A 19804-nucleotide genomic window follows, 5' to 3' on the forward strand; every position below is an offset into this window, starting at 1 on the left:
ACATGCAGCTGAGGCCAAGGTGGCAGAATTTACACAACACTACTCGATGGAGCTGGGACTTCATTAATTCCGAGGAGGAAGGTATATTCTGAGGAACTGAAAGATGCTGAAGATTAAAGAGATCTGTGAAAACAACATTGAGAGAAGTGGAAAGAAGAGAATTAGAGAATGAGGGAGTACTGAATATCCACCAGAGAGGACTTCCCTGGAGTCCAGGTCGCAATCTTTCTTTGGACCCTTTCCTGAATCTTTTAGAAAAAAAGCTCTTAAGCCTCCCACAAGGCCCTGATTTATTTCCTACTACTCGCTGCCTCATTCACCTCCTCATTCTTCTACCACTGGCCTCCTTGCTGTTCCTTGAACATACCTAACACATTCCTACCTCAGGGCTTTCGTGCCTCCTTACTTTTTATTTTTTATTTTTTTTAAACATTTATTTATTTTTGAGACGGAGAGAGACAGAGCATGAACGGGGGAGGATCAGAGAGAGAGGGAGACACAGAATCTGAAACAGGCTCCAGGCTCTGAGCTGTCAGCACAGAGCCCGACGCGGGGCTCGAACTCACAGACCGCGAGATCATGACCTGAGCTGAAATCGGCCGCTTAACCGACTGAGCCACCCAGGTGCCCCACCTCCTTATTTTTTAAACAGACTGAAAACTCTTCTTCTAAATATTCAAATGGTTCGTTCTCTTTTCATTTGGAGTCTCAGATGATGTCTCCTCAAAGATGCCTTCCTTTACTTCTCTACCTAGAACAGCATCTTTATCAGGCTCTGCTTAATTTTTCTTCACAGCACATCACTACCTAAATCTCTTCCCCAATAGCATGTGAGCCCCATAAAGGCAAAGACTTGGGTTCATTCATTCCAGTTTATTCCCAGCATTCTGAATAATACCTAGGACACAGATGGTGCTCAATAAATATTTTCTGAATGAATCAATCAATCAAGTCCAGCACATCTATGATGGCTAATTTTATGTGCCAACTTGGCTGAGCTATGACACCCAAATATTTAGTCAAACATTATTTTGGATGTTTCTGTGGAGATGTTTTTAGATGGGATTAATAATAAAATTAGTGGATACTGAGTGAAGCAGATTGCTCTGTATAATGTGGGTGGGTCCCATCCAATCAGTTGAAGGTCTGAATAGAACAAAAGGCAAGAGAGTCTGCCTGTCCTGGTTCTAGTCCTGGTTCTAAAGAAGACTGCCTTTGAATTCCAACCGCAACTCCCTCCTGAGTTCCCATCCCCTTAGACTCCCCCTATCAGACTTTGTGGACTTGCCAAACCTTCACAATTGGGAGAGCCACATCCTTAAAATAATTCTCTGTTCTGTTTCTCTGTAGAACCCTAATACACATTCCTAGTCAAACTGTGCTATCTTCTTTACTAAAGAATTTCTCCTAATGGCTGTATACCCACTGGTTTTCACAACATGAGTAAGGGAGCCAAAATATCCACATATTCCGCAGATGTGCAGGTAATATTGCTACCAGTGACTTTCTCCCCATGGTCAGCTAAATAAGGACTGGAGAATGGGGGAGAAAATAATCAAACACAGCTCTTAAATATTACAGCCGATTAGGTAAAAACACTGGCACTTAAAATCATCTGGAGACTTCTCTTCCCTTCATACAAAACTATTTCATTCATATTTAGCGAACAGGAAAGTGGATCTACAACCTGTCTAGATCCTAGAATGTTAAAGAACATAAAATATCAAACATACAAGTATGTTTATATTCTGTATTTTTAGCCCTGTGACCATAAGTATAAAGTCTACGAGGTGTGGTGTGTTTTCATAAGGTGCTCCAGGACAGCGCTCCCCCTCTGCCCTTAAAAATTTTTTAAATAAAAGAATTAAAAATTTTTAAAAATTTAAAAAATCAAGAAAAGAGACAAAATTCCCTACCCTGGTACCACTCTGGAATCCTGCCATGAGAAAGGCTTTCCAGCATCCTCAAAAGTGTTAGGGGCCGTTCAGAGGCTTTCTCCGGGCCCCGCGCTCCGCCCCCTCCCTCTATGGTGCCCTCCCAGCCAATCAACGTTCTACAGGGCCCTCCTCCCGCGCGTCTTTCAAAAGCCCCCTAGAAACCAATGAGCAGTTAAAGGTACTCGGGGGCGGAGGAAGAAATAGGGAGAGGGTACCTGATTGGTTTCTAGAAGTCGCCGCGTCCCGCCTCACAGAAGGATGTACCAATGAGCTGAGCGGAGGGGCTGCCTCCGCGCGGGGCGGTCGCTGAGGCGCCGGTGCTGCTAGACCGAGGCGGCAGCCGGTCACGACGTGGGGCGGCCAGCGATGAAGCCGGTGAGTCGGGCCGAGGCTCGGAGAAGCGAAGCCACAGGGAGAGAAGCGGTCCCCGAAGCCAGTTTGCGGGCCCAGGGACAGCCCCGGCCTGGTCCCGGGCCTGACTCGCGCTGTAACCGTCCGAGGTCGGGGAGGTGGCGCTTTCCTAAATTGGGGAGAGCGATGATTGAAAAGGAACAGGGTCGGTGGCGGACGAGGGGAAGGCGGACATTCGTTGTGAACTTGTCGTGCACAGGCTGGGCACTGTCTCCTGCAGAGTCTCCTAAGCCTCAGGAGAGCCCTGCCAGAGAGGGCTGAATCCCGTTTTATGGAGGAAACTGAGGCATGGAGAGCTTAGGTGTCTCCGTGTATCAGTTTGCCTGATGCCCGGCCCCAAGGGATGTCCGGGGCTGCCCTGCGCCCGCTGGAGAGCGGTCCTCACCGCAGACGGGGAAAACCTCACTATAAAAGATTGCCAATCCCCATTTGTGGGTGCTTCACCATCCCCCAGGGCCAACTGGCACTGCGTCCTTTTCTGGGGTTCAGAATCCCTGGGCCAGGGGAAGCAGAAACATCCAACTCTGTTAGGATTTGTAAGCCTGGCTGGGAAAGCCTGAGTGAATGGGCCACACTCTCTTTCTTTCTCTCTCTGAAAATCTGGAATCATCAAAACTGCTTTAAAGAGAAAGGAAAAACAGGCGCAAGGTGCTGTGGCCCCACCTGACTCACATCACCCACCACCAGGGTTTGCAGCCTATTGAATATTTAAAAACCTTTGAGTTGATAATAATACAGAGATCCAAAGCAACTCAAATCCGTAGCCTAAATGGCTCTGTAATGTGATCTTGTAGTAACAAACAAGACCATTATAGAATATAGCTTCAGAGCTGGAAAGGACATTAGCTACTTACACTTGCTAATCCCCATGGTTCCATGTGGAGAGGCATCAGCTGTCCTTCACTCTTGGCCTCTTTCTCCACTTGTCCCCAGAAGGGACAGAGTGAGGGATCTGATCCCCCAGTTTGAGAGGAGCTGAACACAAGCAGCTGAACCCTTTCGTCCCTTCTCTCTGCAGAGATTACTTTCTAGGGCGCTCTTGGCCACTGGGGAGCCCTGGGTTGTCCATAGCTGCCTATGACTGGGGGAATGAGTCCAATTCTGGAGTGAAGAATTGACAAGCCCACTTAACCACAGCTTTAAAGCCACGTCCTCCCTTTAACACTCAGTAATAAAACTAACCTCTTGATTTCCATTTGCCTCTCCACTGTGTTCTCTCTCAGTTGGTTCCAAGTAGGAAGTAAGAAGAAAGGTGTGTTTTTCACTGGTCCTATGAAACAGCTGTCCCTCCTTTAGAAAACAGGCCTACAGGATTGAGTTCCAACTCTTTAGATCATTGTGCAAAGTCCATCTCAGTGTGTCTAGTCCACGGGTTCACAAAGTAGCAGGTTATCCTACCTGTACACCCCCATCCACCAAACTAGTAGGCTGTTAGGGGGGTTATTGTTTGAGAAATGGAGGAGGCAAACTACCCCAGTTTCATCTTCTCTGCCCTGATGTTTCAGTTCCTGAAAACAAGCTCTTTCCCCTTTTGCCTTTATTGCCTTAACTTCTTCCCTATCTGCCTAAAAACCTCCTGCCCATCCTTTAAGACCCAGCTAATGTATGTCCGCTGAAGCTCTGTCCAGCTCCCTGACAGTCACTCCCTTCCCTGCCCTAAAGTGCATAGTTTATGCGTCCAGGTTAGCACTTACAACTTTCTTCTGTAATCTATGCACATATCTCTCCCTCCAACTATACTGAAGCTATTTATTTCATGGCTCTTTGCATCTCCAGAGCTTGGCAAATAAAGGTGTTCAAGAAATGTTTGTGAATGAATGAATATATCTCCTCACTTTCTAGTTGTGGAAAACTGAGACCCAGAATAAATTGGAGTTGCTTGTCCAAGATTATATGGTAAATGGCAGAGCCAAGACCAGAATCCTGGTTTGTTACCAATCCAACTCTCTTTCCATCAGAGTGCTGTAATTATCAATAGGATGGTAAAATCTATTTATTTTTGCTGACCATTCTCATAGTCCAAATTGAATAAATTGCAAATATGCATTCATTGTGTTAAGCAAGGGTCAGCTTATATGTAAATATTTTTCTTTACAGTTATTTAACATAACTGATTTCTTTTGAAGCCCAGTTCATTGCAAACAAGTGAGTTTGACTCATCAGATGAAGAGCCTATTGAAGATGAACAGACTCCAATTCAGATATCATGGTATGTTAAACTTCTGATCAATGATGAGCTAAATTATTTGATCTGTACATCACAATCCATGTAGATACATAGTCCACATATTAAAAATATTTAGTGGGGTCCCTGGGTGGCTCAGTCATTGAAGTGTCTGACTCTTGATTTCAGCTCAGGTCATGATCTCACAGTTCGTGAGATCAAGCCCTGCGTCAGGCTCTGCGCTGACAGCCCAGAGCCTGCTTGGGATTGTCTCTCTCTTTGCCCTTCCCCTGCTCACTCATATGCACATGCTCACTCTCTCTCGCTCTCTCTCTCAAAATAAATAAAATAAATAAATAAATAAATAATAAATATTTATAAATAAAATAAATAATATTTATTTTATATAAATAAAATAAATATTTAGTGATTTTTTTCTGCTGGTTGTATAATTCTAATCTTTAAGGGATTTTCTAATTCTGCTTTATTTACTATCTATGATATAATAATAAATAAAATAAAAATAAAATAAATATTTATAAATAAAATAAATAAAATAATATTTATTTTATATAAATAAATAAAATAAAAAATATTTAGTGGTTTTTTTTCCTGCTGGTTGTATAATTCTAATCTTTAAGGGATTTTCCAATTCTGCTTTATTTACTATCCATGATAGAATAAGGCTTTCCTTTTTGGGGGACTTAGGGGGAAATTGTTCTTCTGCATTCAGAAAACCATAGTAGAAACAAGTAACTAAGGAGTTGAGATAAAATCAGAATATCTCCCATTTGGTACCAAAACTCACTTATTCTTTTAGGACAAAAGAATAGTATACCAAACATAGGATGAGATATTTAATTGTTTGTCATTTAGTCAAATCCTAGAACTACTTGCCACAGTCATGCATCTACTAGCAGACCCTGCTTAAGATAAAAGCCATATTACCACAGATACTAGAGCAAAAAACAAATGTTTCTATATAGAATCAACTTAAAAATCTTGGCAGTGACTTCTGGTTACACCAGATTCTCTACAACAATCAATGCTTTTTCTCATCCCTGTAAATGTAATAATCTCTCTTTAAGAAAACACCATTCCCACTCTGAAAAACAGTATGGTTTTCCTCAAAAAATTAAAAACAGAACTACCCTATGACCCAGAAATTGCACCACTAGGTATTTATCCAAAGGATACAGAAGTGCTGATTCGAAGGGGCACGTGCACCCCCATGTTTATAGCAGCATTATCGACTGATAAATGGATAAGGAAAATGTGGTGTATATATACAATGGAATATTACTCGGTGATCAAAAAGAATGAAATCTTGCCATTTGCAACAACGTAGATGGACCTAGAGTATATTATGCTAAGCGAAATAAGTCAGGGAGAGACAAACATCATATGATTTTACTCCTATGTGGAATTCAAGAAACAAAAGAGATGAACATAGGGAAAGGGAAGCAAAAATAAGATAAAAACAGAGGGAGACAAACCATATGAGACTCTTAAATACAAAGAACAACCTGAGGGTTGATAGTGGAGTGTCGGGTGGAGGGATGGGCTAAACAGGTGAGGGAGCATTAAGGAGGGCACTTGTTGGGATGAGCACTGGGTGTTATATGCAAGTAATGAATCACTAAATTCTACTCCTGAAACCATTATTACACTATATGTTAACTAACTTGGAGTTTAATTTTTTTTTTAAGTTTCTAAAAAATTTTTAAAAAGAAAATACCATTCCCAACTATAGGAAGAGAAAAGAGGGTGTTATCCCTAAAGTTCCTTTTATTCCACCATCAAATAGCAATTATCTTTCATTTCCCTCCTTACCCCCCTTTCAAACTCAAAACCTCATCTAATTTTCAGAGTCACGTGGTATTTATATGATGACCTCTGTTTTCCTCTAAACTCATCTTCTGTCTTGTAGACAAGGTTAGCCTCTACCCACTTTGTCCCTGAGTACTGTAAACTGGGAATATGATTTCTTGAAATTGTTTTATTTTAACCAAAATCTATTACAACATGGGGTGCCTGGGTGGCTCAGTCAGTTAAGCATCCGACTCTTGATTTTGGCTCAGGTCATGATCTCACAGTTCATGAGTTCAAGCCCTGCATCTGCCCTGTCAGCACAGAGCCTGCTTGGGATTCTCCCTCTCTACCTCTCTCTCTGCTCCTCCTCTGCTTGTACTCTCTTTCCCTCTCAAAATAAATAAATAAACTTCAAAAATATTTTTTTAAAAGAGGAAGGCTACAAAGAAATCTTAAAATAGTAATATACAATGAATGCTGGGGATGAAATCGTCAGAAGGTAATTTTCTAGCTTATTCCCCAAGGTTACTAATACAAAGTATCTCAGATATCATACCACAGGGTAACTTAAAACCTTAATGCTTTACACTACCTGTAGGCAATCTAGGCATTATTATCTTTAAGGTAAGTTTAAGTTAACTTGCCACTTTTAAGACTTAAATTGTGACAAAGTAAATGATAAGTCCCTGTTTTAAAACTACCAGCCTCTTTGGGCCTTTTTGTGAACAACACATTGATGTTTGCATATGCATTTTTGTTTTATGACTATGGTCAAACTTTAAAACACCCTTGTTCAGTGCCAAGCACACATGTGTTAAACTGAATTTCCATTTACAACTTTTTAAAAAACTGAATTAAAGTTTTATTCTTTTCAGGCTACCCCTGTCACGAGTGAATTGTTCTCAGTTTCTTGGTTTGTGTGCTCTTCCAGGTAGGTTTACAGTTGGCTTCCTATTGAGATACTTCAGATAATTTTTTGTCAGCTAACACACCATACTCTGTACTGAGCAGTAAGAGAACTTCATAGATCAGCAGCCTGGGGAAGTCACTTTTGGAAGCCCTCCTGTGGGCTGTAGCTAAAAGAACACAGATCACTCTTCAACCCTTCCAGACCCACATTCATGGTTCTATATTTCTGACTCACCTACCTTAATAAAACGTAAACACTGGGGTACAGGTGAGGCTGCGGGCAACAAGCAGTTACTTGTTATAGAAAGGACACAGAGCAAAGAATCTTTGGATGAGGAGTTCCTTCAGCTGGGATCTCTGAATCCCTGCAATTATATCACTAAGAATATAAGAAATCGAAATCCATATTCAAAATGAAATCGCAACATATAAATGATCATATGGTATGACTTTCTAAAGTAGCTGTGTTTGTGTTTAAGTATATTTCTTATATATGATTAAAAACTGACTTTTTCACTTGCCTTATTACTGCTTATAGGTTGTAAATTTAAAAATGTTAGAAGAAATATCCAAAAAGATACAGGTAGGTGTAACATGAAACAACCATATTAATAGTTTTTTTCTGAATAACACTGAAAATAATCTCTTTGTCAAAAAGAACAAACGTTAGTCTCTGTTTGGTATACCACATAAATGTTTGATATTTCATAGTTTTAAACTATAGATTTATTCTAACATGAGAAGAGGTATTTGCAAAGGGCACAGAGAACTAACTCATTTATTAAACATAGCATTGCTTTTCACCGATTGTTGTAGTTACACATAGAAATTGCATTTGAGTTTAAAATGTATACATTAGAGGGAGGAAGGTATGTAAACAGAAAACTGACATTTCACTGCCAAGATCTTTGAACACACTATCCTTTGCAGACTTGATTGTTGTGATAGCAGAAATTAAGCCTGAACTGGGAACCCAGAGGTAGTAGTGAAATTGTCCATCCTGGTTAGAATTTAGAGATCCAGCGTCTAGGTGAGAAAGATGGAGTAGGGCCAATCGTCACAGGCCCAAAGATGTTCATACCACTATACCCTCAAGTCTAATAATCCCACAAATATTCTGACAATCCACCCCAATTTGGAGTTTACATATTCCATGGTACTAAAAAACTTGGATTTTCAAAATATTTTATCCTGCTTGGCCTGGAATAGCTCAAGGCTAATAGTCCTACCAATGTCCTTATAATACAACAAAATAAATATAGAGATAAATATAATATATAAATGATATATATAAATATATAAGATAAATATGTAATATATCTTGATTCTGACCAGTAAAAATTTGTTGGATCTTACATTTTTTTCCCAGTTGTTTTGGAGTATCAATTTATTAATGTACCTTCTCTAATTTATTCCTTACCTACCAAAAAGGACTGGAGGCTAGTAGATTAGTTGACTCTTGCAGTATTTGTAAAGATTCTCTGATTTAGAGGTACCTGCCATGGTAGAAACTTTTCATTTGGAGACCATTTAAGTCATAAGCAAAATATAATGAAAATCACTAGTTCAAGAACCAGTCTTGCACATTTTGGAAAGCCCTGTTCCCTTCCAATATTTTGGAATTTGGGATTTCCAATAGTTTACCAAACCTTTTGTCTTCCATTGAGATCTTGAATGCAATCCAATCCAATGTATAAGAGATGACAATCTGATGATAGGAGAGACCTAGACTCTCCCTGCACCAGCTCCTGTGGCTCCTCCTCAGAGTCCTTTCTAGGAAAGCTTGAAAACCACTGTATAATAGCAGTTATGTGTGCGAGAGGCAGATAGAAAATTACCTACTCTTGAAAATGGTGAAGTATGCTAACTACAGGTTTAATCCTTTTAGAAGTACAAAAAAAATAATAGTATTACCTAAAGCAGCACTGTCCACTGGAAATATAATGGGTGCCACAAATAGAAGCCATGTATGTAACTTTACATTTTTAAGTTGCCACAGTAAAAAATTAAAAACAGATGAAATTAACTTGATAATATATTTTATTTAACCTAGCATAGCCTAAATAGTACATTGTCAATGGCTTTAAATATAAAACAAATTATTAATGAGATATGGGGGTTTTTTTAATTTTTTTTTTTAATGTTCATTTATTTTTGAGACAGAGAGAGACAGAGCATGAACGGGGGAGGGTCAGAGAGAGAGGGAGACACAGAATCAGAAACAGGCTCCAGGCTCTGAGCAGTCAGCACAGAGCCTGACGCGGGGCTCGAACTCACGGACCGCAAGATCATGACCTGAGCCGAAGTCGGACACTTAACCAACTGAGCCACCCAGGCGCCCCAGATATGGGTTTTTGTACTTAACCTCTGAAATCAGATCTATATTTTACACTTAAAATACATCTCAATTTGCACTAGCCACATTTCAGGTACAAATCTGGAGGTTCATGATGAAAGGCACTTTGTGCTTAGTTAAATGGCCCAGGATTTGGGAGGCAGGGGGAGAGAGGAGACTGAGATCATCCAGAATTAGTTATTCATTTTGAACCTAATGGTCTATAATGAATATTGCCATAAGGACATTCCAGTGTATAGAATGGCCTATAGTACAATTGCTTGGTTCATATTCATTATAGTGAAAATTAGCTAAGTTGCATAATTCTAACACAGTTAACGTTTTATTTCTGGAGACCTAGTTCACAAAATTAGATGCATGATGGGGTGGCACAGTACAAACATAAAGGAGAACATGAGCTCAGGCACCATGGGCATGCTGGAGATTTACATACAAGGCGTAGGGTCAAACAAAACAGCAGTGATGAAAGTAACAAACATGAATTTTGTGAGAAAAAATCAGGGGGAAAAATGTGCTGTCAGTTCTTCACAAGAGTTTATCTTGAAATATTAGATGTTTCAAAATTTACTTTAAAGCAGTATTGAAAAGATCTTTTTTCAAGAACAGCAATATAATTGACTCATCTTAAATTCAGTAAAAAGCATTTTGAATTATTAAGTCAGGTTTAATTTTAAGCACCTTTTGGTTCAGGCATTTCTAATTCCTATTTTGTGCTTAGTGACTTGATTTTTACCCTACTTTGAAGACAGATTAATATTGTTTTAGATTATCAATAAGTATTTCAAATGTATAGATTATCATCTGTTAGTTTGGCTTAAGAAATTTAACACCACATTCTCTGTCTTGACTGTATTTAAATTTGTAATATTTTGTACATGTGTATCCGTCTCTTGGTCTATTGGCAGAAGAACTAAAGAGCTATGGTATACAAGACATATTTGTTTTCTGCACCAGAGGGGAACTGTCAAAATACAGAGTCCCAAACCTTTTGGACCTCTACCATCAGTATGGAATTATCACTCATCATCATCCAATCCCAGATGGAGGGACTCCTAACATAGCCAGCTGCTGTGAAATAATGGAGGAGCTCGCAATCTGCCTTAAGAATAACCGGAAAACCTTAATACAGTACGTTTTTCTTTTCTCTGTTTGTTACATGAGAAATGTCCCAGTCAGAATGATTTTTCCAATTGTTGCATCCTTACTTATTACTTACCTTATAGTTTGGTGCAAGGATTAAAAGGAGATAAGGCATCAGGGCACCTGGATGGCTCAGTTGGTTAAGCACCTGACCCTTGGTTTCGGCTCAGGTCAGAACCTCACAGCCATGAGATTGATCCCTGCATTGGGCTGCATCAGGCTCCATGCTGTCAGCTCAAAGCCTGCTTGGGATTCTCTCTCTGTCTCTCTCTCTCTCTTTCTCAATCCCCCCTCTCAAAATAAATAAATAAACTTTAAGGAAAAAAAAAGAGATAAGATATGAAATTTCTAGTACAATGTCTGCTACAGAGCAAGCACTCAGATATTTACCTGCTTTGGATTCTGTGTCTCCCTGTCTCTCTGCCCCGTTCTCACTTGTGCTCTGTCTCTATCTCTCAAAAATAAATAAATGTTAAAAAAAAATTTTCTGGGGCGCCTGGGTGGCTCAGTTGGTTGGGTGTCCGACATCGGCTCAGGTCATGATCTCACAGTTTGTGAGTTCAAGCCCCATGTCAGGCTCTGTGCTGACAGCTCGGAGCCTGGAGCCTGCTTCGGATTCTGTCTCCTTCTCTCTCTGCCCCTCGCCAACTTGTGCTCTGTCTATGTCTCTAAAAAAATAAAGAAGTGTAAAAAAAAATTTTTCTAATTAGCAAAGAAATCATTCATAAGCAATGAGCAGTCTTAAAAATATGACTGGAAAATTACATTTGATGATATGAATTTCTCACCAAAATGAAGGAGGGACTCCCATTGCTTGTCAATGGCTATGCAAAGCTGCTGGTATGGAAGTTTAAAACAAAATAAAATGTGTTAAGGAAGAAAAAAGGAGAGAAAAAAAAGCACGGAGAAAGGAAAAGGGAGTGACAATCAGCAACGGACAGTAGCAATACAAAGATTAGAAGTGGTACTATGGATAATAATAGTAGATGCCCTGCCAGCAGTGAGACCCGTTAACAGTAGAGGGCCGGCCATAGGCAGCAAACTAGTCCTTCTCTGTGCTTCTTGTACTTTCTGTATCCTAATAAACTGCTTAATCCTTTCTGGAACAAGATAGAGTATTAAACAGTTTGATACCTCAAAAGCCCTAAAGTCACTGCTTTGAGCTAGAAAGTATGCAGACTATACCAAATAACCAGAGCGCCGGGCTCAGGGCAGCAAGGGAAAGGCAAAGCCCAGCTACCTTCTCTCCTTCAATCTAGAGCTCCAGGGCCTCATGTCAACAGTTTCCCTTTGAAGGCAAACCAGCTAGTACAAGGGTCTTTGGGGACACAAACCATATGTGGCTGAACTAAACTCTAATGTACAGAGAACTATAGCCAGGAGAGTAAGGAATAAAGAGAAACCATCCCGCATTCTACAGTTTCCAACCTTTCTCTAGAGAAAAGCATAATCTGTAATTGTAAGCAATTACTAATTGCTTTACTAATTATAAAAGCAAAACTTTAGACTAAAGTTGACTCTGCTAAATTTTCTAGTAAGACTAAGTTAAATAGCATTAGATGATTAGCTGTGGCTGGTGAAAAATATTTTCCAATTTTTGGACCTATTTTTTAAAAATTTTTTTTAATGTTTAATGTTTTTTTTAATGTTTTTGAGAGAGAGAGAGAGAGACAGAGTGCAAGTGGGGAAGGGGCAGAGAGAGAGGGAAACAGAATCTGAAGCAAGCTCTTCAGATGCAGGCTCTTCTGTGCTGAGCTGTTAGCACAGAGCCTGACATGGGGCTCGAACTCACCAACAGCAAGATCATGACCTGAGCTGAAGTTAGATGCTTAACCAACTGAACCACCCAGGCACTCCCGGGCCCATTTTTCAAATCAGTCCTGAGATTTTTTTTTTTTTTTTTTAATAAATCCTTGGAAGCAGCCTCTACTGAAGAGTTTCCAGAGATCAAACTAGCTCAGATAGTGAAATTTAACAAATACTACTCGAGCAAGTTCTAGCACACCAAATGCTATCTGCTGTTTGAACAGAATACAAACAGGATGGAAAGATGGTTGGGTAGCCCCTGCATATGTTGAATGCTTCTGGTTCCCATAAAATAAAGAATCTGATGACTGGAAATTTTCATTGTCCTAGAGCTTTCAAAGGTGTCCTATAGTGACTAATGTTTGGATAAAGACAATTGTCTATCCATTCTGCTATCTTTGAGTGCCCACATTGCTAGACGGCTCTAGAGTTTATCTCTCAGAAACTAGATCTGGTAAATTGTTTTCCACTGTCTTGCTGCCTGCCAATACTGTCTCACTGATTCTCCCTGTGCATTTCTGTTGCTTTATAAAATCAGGGGATGCTACTTGCCTACTGTACTGTGCTGTTTCTAAAAAAAAAAAAAAAAAAAAAAAAGTACTATAAAACAGGTAGCTTAGAAAAGAAAGTTATTCTCCCCCAGTTCTGAAGCTACAAGTCCAAAATCAAGGTGTCAACAGGACCATATTCCCTCTGAGACTTTGACAGAATCCTTCCTTGCCTCTTCCTAGCTTCTAGTGGTGGCCGTCACTCCTTGGTGTCCTTGGGCTCACAGCCATTATCACTCCAATCTCAGCCTCTGTCGTCACATGATTCTGCATTGCTGTGTCTTCTCAGGGTACTTCCTCCTATAAGGACACCAGTCATATTGGATGACCCAGTTGGGTTAGGGCCCAGTGACCTCATCTTAACTTGATTACATCTGCAGAGACCCTATTTCCAGATAAGGCCACATTCACAGTACCAGGGATTAGGACTTCAACATAGCTTTATGGGGATACAATTCAACCCATAACATCCACTGTGCACCAAACACTAAGAATACAAAACACACACTGTGAGGCACAGTCCCCACCCTCAAGGAGCCCCTGCTAACAACACTACATGTAAGTGCAGTAAGAGTCACACAAGGTATGCACAAGGCAGCAAAAATGACAGTGATGGTTTCTGTGGGGGCACAAGGGCAGTTCAGAACTGGACTTGAAGGATAAGCAGGAATCAGAGGAGGAAAGATAAAGGTAGCAATGGGTAGAAAGCAGTGTTCATCTTGCAGAAAACCACTGAAGTGTTCTACCTCTCTCCACCTGTCTATGGTAGATCCTTATATCTGGCATATTTGTGGAAAGCAAGTTCATGAATACATAGGAGTCAGTATCTGTTTGCTCCTCTATCTCACATCCTATCCCAAGACCTGTATCTCCAGCTTCATCTTTAGTACACCACAGTAATTTATGTTCCTGATAAGTCAGCAGCACCAAATTAGGTTCAGTATACCCTCTAAGAAAGTCAGGAATTGTACAATACATTTTTTTTTTTTTTAGCATCTTTGAAAGTAGTTAGAATGAATGGTTTTATTGCTTTGAGGTTAATCATGATTTTTTTCTGGAAAATCCAGTTATACAGACTGCTGATTTCTTCACAAGGCTAGACAATAGCAGCTAACATTCATTTACTTCTTACTCTGTGCCAAGCTCTGTTGTAAGCCCTTTACAAATGTTAGTTATGTCATTCAGTCCTAACTATGATACAGATTCTGTGGCTGTCACTATCTGATAGATGAAAAGGCTGAGACCCAGAGAGGTTAAATAACTTCCTTAGGTTCACACATGTAATAATGACAGATTGACCATTCAGCCCCAGACAGTAGGGCTCTAGAAACCATGCTTTAAATCTCTATAACATGCCACCTCTGTATTCTTTTTAGATAAATAAGGAGTTGTTGTGTCATATGGACTTGTCCCATAACCACTAAGGTTTTGTTTAGACAGAGGAAATAAACTGGCAGTTGGTAAAAATAGTCTGATTTCTATCTATTTAGTAACATGTTCCACTTCTCTGATGTGGATACTGGTGTTTAAAAAGATCAATAAAAAGGGCCTGCCTGCATTGATCCTTAGAGGTATTCAGAGAATACCTCCCAACAAATGAACAAGCACACTTTACTCTTTATTAATGTAAAAATATTTATTAACCTCTGTGTGCCAGGCACTGTGCTAGCAAGCACTATTAAATTTAGAAACAGAAGGCAAATTTAGAAGGAGCAAGTCTTTAGTTCTAATTGGCGGCGTGAAATGAAAATGTCTAATATTCAAATTGTGCTTCCCTTTCAGCTGTTATGGAGGACTTGGAAGATCTTGTCTTGGTAAGAAATTTATTTTCATTATTCAGTAATTTTTTTAAATCCTCAAAGTAGACAAAAATATCCTGTTTCTGGGCCATGTGCTCAGTTTGTATTAAAATGAGACAAAACACAATATAAATCTGCTAAGACCTAAAGATTTATTTAAAGGGGCGCCTGGGTGGCTCAGTCAGTTGAGCATCCGACTTCGGCTCGGGTCATGATCTCACGGTTTGTGAGTTTGAGCCCTGCGTCAGGCTCACTGCCTGTCAGCACAGAGCCTACTTAGGATCTTCTGTCCCCCTCTTTCTCAACCCCCCCCCCAGACTCTCACATGCTCTCATAAATAAATAAATGAATGAATGAATTTCAAGGCCCTTAATTCGGTATTCTCTAGAAAGCTAGGGTGGGAATGGGAAGTCTTTTCAACATTATTTTGAAGGATTCTGCAAAACATACTGTGCAAGTCTTAGCACCTACATTCTTGTGTTTTGTTTTCTAATGCAGATGTTAGGATACTGACAGTAAATTCTAAATTATATCCATGGGTAACATAAGTATGAAAACCAAAGTTAATTACTTCATGTAATTACTGTTCACTTTTTTTTTTTTTTTAACGTTTATTTATTTTTGACACAGAGACAGAGCATGAACGGGGGAGAGTCAGAGAGAGAGGGAGACACAGAATCTGAAACAGGCTCCAGGCTCTGAGCTGTCAGCACAGAGCCCGACGCGAGGCTCGAACTCATGGACCGCGAGATCATGACCTGAGCTGAAGTCGGCCGCTTAACCGACTGAGCCACCCAGGCGCCCCTACTGTTCACTTTTTAATAAATGTGTTAGAAGGGGCGACTGAGGTGAAGCGTCCAACTCTTGGTTTCTGCTCAGGTCACAATATCACGGTTCATGGGTTTGCGCCCCGCATCAGGCTCTGCACTGACAGTGTCAGGCCTCCTTGGGATTCTCTCTCTGCTGCTCTCTCTGCTCCTCCCTGGCTCTCTCGCTCTCTCAAAATAAATAAATTTTTTAAAAATAAAATAAAAGTATTAGAAAACAAAGTTAATGAAATGCCATACTAGAGTTAACAGTTATTCCTTTTAATGTTGGAAAGTATCAAAATTAAAAGCTTTTGTGCTTCTAAGAACATTATCAAAATGAAAAGATAACCAGAGAATGGGAAAAAAATATTTGCAAACCATATATCTGACAAGTGACTTACCTAAAAAGAATTCTTACAACTCAATAATAAAAAGACAGCCCAATTTAAAGGATGGACAAAGGATCTGAATAGATATTTCTTCAAACAAAATACACAAATGACCATAAGGACATGAAAAGATGCCTACCATCATTAGTCATCTAGGAAATGCAAATCAAAACCACAATGAGATACCACTTAATACCCATTAGGATGGCTATTACCCGAAAAGTAGAAAACATGCACTGGGATTTGGGGAAATTGGAACCTTCATATACTGCTGGAGACAGAGTAAAATGGTGCAGCTGCTTTGGAAAATAGTCTGGCAGTACTTCCTCAAACATTTAAACATACAGTCGCCCTTTACCCAGCAATTTCACGAGGTATATGCCCAAAAGAAATGAAAACATGTCTACACAAAAACTTGGACACGAACATTTATAGCACCATTATTAATAATAGCCAAAAACTGGAACCAGCCTAAATGCCCATCAAGTGACTGTGGGTAAACAAAGTGTGTATCTGTACAATGGAATATTATTCATCCCTAAGAAGGAATGAAGCGGTTACAAGCCTCAATATGTGTGAGTCCTGAGCACGTTATGCTAAGTGAAAGAAGCCCATCACAAAAGGCCGCATATGGTTGCATTTATATGAAATGTTTAGGCAAATCCACAGACAGAAAGTAGATTAGTGGTTGCTCAGGGGAGGGGTGATGGGGGACCAGGGAGGATGACAATGGAAGACAGGGTTTCTTTTTGAGGGGATGAAAATGTTCTAAAATTGTGCTGATGGGTGCACATATCTGTGAATACACTAAAATCCACTGAATCGTACCCTTTAAATGAATGAAACATATGGTCGATTAAATGTAATTCAATAAAGCTGTTAAAAAGAACGAAGCCAGTGTTAAACTTCAATTCAACCGCAGTCATTTAAAATCATAATTTAACTGTCAAAAAACACATACTAAAAGACCTCAGTCATTTAATTCGTTTGGAACAATTACACCAAACTCCATCTTCTGCACCAGCTGAAGTCTAATTAAATATACAATGCTCTACCCGATCATTAACAATACACTATTTTCCTAACATGTTCTGTTAGTAGCCGCTTGTCTCCTACTATACCTGTCTGACACAGTTTCACCAGAGCAAGCCATAGACAGCCTGAGAGACCTAAGAGGATCTGGGGCAATACAGACTATAAAGGTAAGGAGGTTTGACTGTTCTGTGTGGTTGTGGTTTAGGGGCAGTTATAGACACAGTGTCCTGTATCATCAAAAGGGCACTGAAAACCCACTGCATTCTATTATTCAGATATCACCTGTTCAACATTTATGTTTAAATATAACCTGGATGTCTGAAAAAGTTCACAGTGTTTCAAACAAAATGATGAAAAATCTGAACTTGCCAGTTTACTCTCGCAGGATCTACTACTGTTCACTTTTTACCCATTTAGTTCTCAGAATGAATCCTCTCATCTGGAAAAATGAGGGGATTACCATAAACTTGGTAGTTTCTTAGCCTAAAAGATCTAGTGAAGATCCTCTCACCAAAATATTTAATAAACATAGATGAGAGGCACCTGGGTGGCTCAGTCAGTTAAGCGTCTGACTTCGGATCAGGTCCCTCATCTGATGGTTCGTGGGTTCGAGCCCCACATTGGGCTCTGTGCGGACAGCTCACAGCCTGGAGCCTGCTTCGGATTCTGTCTCCCTCTCTCTCTGCCCCTCCCCTGCTTGTGCTCTGTCTCTCTCAAAAATAAATAAAAAACATATAAAAAAATTTTTTTAAAGTAGATGAATGACTAGAATACAAAAAATGCAAAGCAATACTAATTATCCTTTGCTGTGGATAACTAAAGTGACATCTTCCACATTTACTTTCCCCTCAACAGCCACAAAATCTCTGCAGTAGCAATGCCCCAAGGATATTATTATGTATTAATGTTCCTGAAAGATTCTGCAGATTTCACTTTATTTCTAGATATGTAAAGCTAATTTGCCTTCCTTTCCCAAGTGCCCTGTGTCAGCATTAATCGACTAAACCAGAGGATCAGGCACTCTTAAAGAGGCCTGGCCTTTAGTGGCTTCCTGGCCTTGAGTCCATCTTCCCAGGAGCAGGGGTCTACCCAAGTGTCATGGATATGAATTATTATAGTAACTAACAAAGTCACCAAGCAGCATAATTCTCAGGACTTAAAGAAGGTTGTTCAAAATAATCCATACAGGATGCACTTCACTGTACAGGTTCTAAAAACAGAATTCACCTTCTTATCTGTTAAACGATTCTTCAAATTCAACATGTTCTCAAGTCTTTCAACAAAATGGTCAAACATTTGCATATGTGTTTTACACCTTTAATCTTGGAGTGAATTAAGCCCACATTATATAGGCTGTCCAGTTGATCACCTCAGCATTCTGTGGCCAACAGGCTTTCCCATCTCTGTGCTGATGTGCTGAGCAATGTGCAATTTCAACTTCCCAATAATGAGAAGAAATGAGATGATTGGAAGAATAAGAACATCCTCTGGGAAACTATTAAAACTCCAAATAAATTATTTAAAGTTTTTTTAATTTTGCTTATCTGTTAAGATTAGTCATTTTTTTAAAAAAAATATTGACTACTCTGAACATTGCTGCAAATGGGTTATATCACAAGTAGCAGAATCTAGGGCTTCTATAAATGAAGAAATAGATTTTCTTGAATCTACCACTGTTAACTATTACAGAAAGTACCCTCTCCTCCCTACTTAACCCCCAGAGGAAAATACATTAGCAAAAAGAATGCCTTCGTGTACTATTTTTAATTTTAATTTGCTCCTGCCAGTAAAAGGAGAAAGGATTTTACAGATTTATAAAACATTCATATGTATTACACATTGCCTTCTGATTTTGAGAGACTTTTCAAGTAAGTTTTTTCACACCATATGCAGCTTTATCAAAAGGTAAAACTTCTCCATAATGCAAACGCTTCCTTACCCAAAAGGATGTAGAATTGTTCTTAGCAATTATTTTTTGATTCCTAATGCCTACTAGGATTGTACTACTCTGCTAACTAGTTTTCTACAATGTATTTCAATATATCTTTACTTTTTTCAGCAATATAATTATCTTCATGAGTTTCGGGACAAACTAGCCGCACATCTATCATCAAGAGATTCATTATCAAGATCTATATCTAGATAAAAAAGAATTTCAAATAACATATATATGACCATGTCTGAAATTTAAGAGCTATTTAACATAATTTGTATTGAAACAAAATTTACTAGTGTTATCAACTTGAATGTAAATGTGTACGTGCAAATATTCCTAAAGCTTTTATTGACAAATTTCAGTTGTATCTCTTATCTCTTCTAGAAGATCGAAAAACTGCTATATAATGTCTGATATGTACTGTCTCCTCTGGTATGTTTTACTTAGAAATAATGCTGAAGTGAGCATATGGAAAAATGTTTCACTGCCTATTTTTATTATTTACCACACTTTTACCTCATTTTATGATTTGTAACTACCAGGTGGAATGAACATAGTAATAAATGTAAAAATGGGTATGAGTACAAACTAAAATCAAGTAACTTTCACCCTCTGTTCCTCCCACTTTTCCTCCCATGGCTTTTCCTCCTTCATAGACATACACGAGTGAGAAGGATCCTATGAATCTTCTGGACACCTCCCTCCCATGCTGGATCATCCCCAATAGGTGTTTATCCAGCATTTGCTGGAACA

At 39.4% G+C, this 19804-nt stretch overlaps 1 protein-coding gene across 5 annotated transcripts; it reads left to right on the plus strand.

Annotated features, from left to right (window-relative positions):
- The first annotated feature begins 2166 nt into the window (after positions 1-2166).
- CDKN3 (cyclin dependent kinase inhibitor 3) lies at positions 2167-19645 on the plus strand. Of its 5 annotated transcripts, none has more exons than XM_053224467.1 (8): positions 2167-2312; positions 4475-4557; positions 7200-7255; positions 7772-7816; positions 10495-10717; positions 14866-14897; positions 17182-17282; positions 19175-19645. In XM_053224467.1, the coding sequence occupies exons 1-8, from the start codon at positions 2304-2306 to the stop codon at positions 19259-19261; spliced, it is 636 nt and encodes a 211-aa protein (XP_053080442.1). In that variant the 5' UTR covers positions 2167-2303; the 3' UTR covers positions 19262-19645. The 5 variants fall into 5 exon arrangements, with proteins under 5 accessions (XP_053080442.1, XP_026921541.1, XP_026921542.1 ...); XM_027065740.2 differs by having other exon boundaries at positions 2170-2312; positions 10498-10717; positions 17179-17282; XM_027065739.2 differs by having other exon boundaries at positions 2171-2312; positions 17179-17282.
- Positions 19646-19804: the final 159 nt, after the last annotated feature.

Source organism: Acinonyx jubatus, chromosome B3, assembly GCF_027475565.1.
Source record: "Acinonyx jubatus isolate Ajub_Pintada_27869175 chromosome B3, VMU_Ajub_asm_v1.0, whole genome shotgun sequence".
Lineage (NCBI taxonomy): Eukaryota > Metazoa > Chordata > Mammalia > Carnivora > Felidae > Acinonyx > Acinonyx jubatus.